Below are 2,500 nucleotides of genomic sequence, written 5' to 3' on the forward strand. Positions count from 1 at the left end.
ATGTCTCTCTCGCTCCTGAACTCCTCTTCCTCACTGCCCACTCCTGTGTCTGCCTTCTCATTTCCTCTCTCTCTCTTCTCTTCAGTCTTTTCTTCCCTCTCTCCCCGTGTCCGTCCTCTGTCTTCTGTTTCTCTGCATTTTTTCCTTCTACCCCCCACCCCCCCTTTTCAATTTCTTCTCCCTGTCTCTCTCTCTCTCTCTCTCTCTCTCTCTCTCTCTCTCTCTCTCTCTCTCTCTCTCTCTCTCTCTCTCTCTCTCCCCTTCTCCCTTCTCTCTCAGAGGGGTTACATGTTCATTCATTCACAGGGGGAAGGGGCTTTGGTGCAGTGATGGGCAGTCAGCCGCTGTCTGCCCAGCTCCGATTAGACCTGTCTGCCTGTCTGTCTGCCTGTCTGTCTGTCTGCCTGTCTGTCTGTCTGTGTGGCTAGTAGCCTCAACCCACAAACAGAGGCCGAGACTAGACTCTCTAAAGAACACCCCTGAGGCTACAGGCTATGACTGCCTTGCTCTCTCTCTCTCTCTCTCTCTCTCCCTCTCTCTCTTCACCTCAATTCCTCTTTCCTTTTTACTCTTGAGTCTTTCTTTTCTCCTATTTTTTTCTTATCTCCTTATTATCAATTCTCTCCATTCCTCTCTCTTTTTTCTTGTTTCATCTCTCACTCCTACTCTACTCCTTTTGTTTCTTCCCCTCTCTGCTCACTCGCTTTTATTCCTCTGTCTTTCTCATTTGTTCATTCTCTCTCTCTCTCTCCTTCTCTCTCTCTCTGTTTCTCTTACTCCTTCTCAAGCAGGTGTCTGCCGCCGTTATCTCTGGAATGACACAGCTGTCAGTATTCTGTGAACCACCAGACTTCATTTCTCGTCTCTCTCTTCTTCTCCTTTTTTTATATGAGGAGTTTAAAAAATCACAAAGATCAAAAATGTCAGCAAGCAATTTCACAGCAGGTGGTTCCTCATTAATTTCCTATCACCAATATGTCACATTTGAATAATAATTATTTCAAAGAGCTGCCGAGCCCTAAAATACATATAGTAAGAAATGAGCTTTTAATGAAATACCACTGGCCTTTATTAACCTGCTATTAATGCACATAAGACCACATTAACGAGTGCCACTGGATCATGGCTCTCAAGGCTCTCACCTCCCTAAAATGTTAACTGTCGGCTCTGTGATGTGCACATTTCAATGAGCTCACGTCGGTTAAGGTCAGTGACAACGATAAAACAAGTGAAGTGTTCTTGCTAGTGCATCTGCAGCGGGGCCGTAAGGAGAGAGTGTTTTGTTTGAGCATCTTGCTCCAGGCGGTGCAGGCTCCTATCAGAGGAAGCGCTAAGGTAGGCCAGGACGCCTCGGCTCTCCGTGGCCCAGATGGTACCCCCCCCCCCCCCCCCCCAGGGGGCTCGCTGTGGGCCTCAGGCAGGCACGTCCCAGCAGCGCTGGAGCTATTCCTGGTGCTGAGTCCACTGGAGGAGAAAGAATAAAGAGGAGAGAAAGAGGGAAAGAATAAAGAGGAGAGAAAGAGGGAAAGAATAAAGAGGAGAGAAAGAGGGAAACAGAGAGAAAGAGTTGGAGATAAAAAAGAGCTGATTTTTGATAACACCTACTAGAGCAGAAAGTTCTAGGATGACCTTTTTATCTTTCTCCTTTAACTCTATTTCTGCACCTTCCTCTCCCTCTTCCTCCTCCTCCTCTTTCTCTCACACACTCTGTGTCCTCTCTCCCTCACACACACTCTTCGCTCATCTCTCTCCTCTCTCTCACACACATTCTTCGCTCATCTCTTCTCTCCTGTCTCTAACACACCCCTCTCCTGTCTCTTGCTTCTCCCACAGACACAACCTGCGGGTTCTGGAGGTCGAGAGAGACACTGTCCACAAGAACCGGTGTAAAGTCAAGTTCCCGGAGCTCTTCTCGTCGGTTCCGTATCGAGTGAACGTGACGGCCATAAACGCCCTGGGCAGTGCCTACACGGTCATCTCCTTCGAGGAGTCTTCAATAGGTACACTCGCTACCATTGTTCACACACACACACACACACACACACACACACACACACACACACACACACACACACACACACACACTTTTAATTAGCATTAGGTCCCATGCACTGCTTCATTAGTTCATGTGTATGGTGTTTTAATTTTAAGTCTGTATTGTAACAAGATTGCTAATAATTATGTAACCATTGTAATATGTTAGAATTGCTAATGAGTAGATAGCAAAATACTACATAACAACTACAGTAAATCATATTGCTTACCTGTATATCAAACTATTTACCTGATGAGAAATAAATAGTGGTTCCTATGCATCTATGTAAATAATATAATAACATATAACAAAGAGAGATATGTGCAGTGTCAATAAAGTTGAATCTAATCAATTAGAGATACACACAACATAGGAAATGTTTCCTCCAAACAAATGAACCGAATAAATAAAAAGTCTAGGATGCTGCAAAGTACCAGCTACAATTCTGATTTGCCACTTAGTCAC

The 2,500-nt window shown here is 45.2% G+C and overlaps 1 protein-coding gene across 1 annotated transcript in view; it reads left to right on the forward strand.

Moving 5' to 3' along the window:
- cntfr (ciliary neurotrophic factor receptor) overlaps positions 1–2,500 on the forward strand; it is an 86,893-nt gene that overhangs the window by 49,647 nt on the left and 34,746 nt on the right. Inside the window, 1 exon segment of the mRNA XM_042059944.1 lies at positions 1,834–2,000. Coding sequence (XP_041915878.1) covers positions 1,834–2,000 — 167 coding nt within the window.

The sequence above is a fragment of the Alosa sapidissima genome, chromosome 13 (assembly GCF_018492685.1).
Source record: "Alosa sapidissima isolate fAloSap1 chromosome 13, fAloSap1.pri, whole genome shotgun sequence".
NCBI lineage: Eukaryota > Metazoa > Chordata > Actinopteri > Clupeiformes > Clupeidae > Alosa > Alosa sapidissima.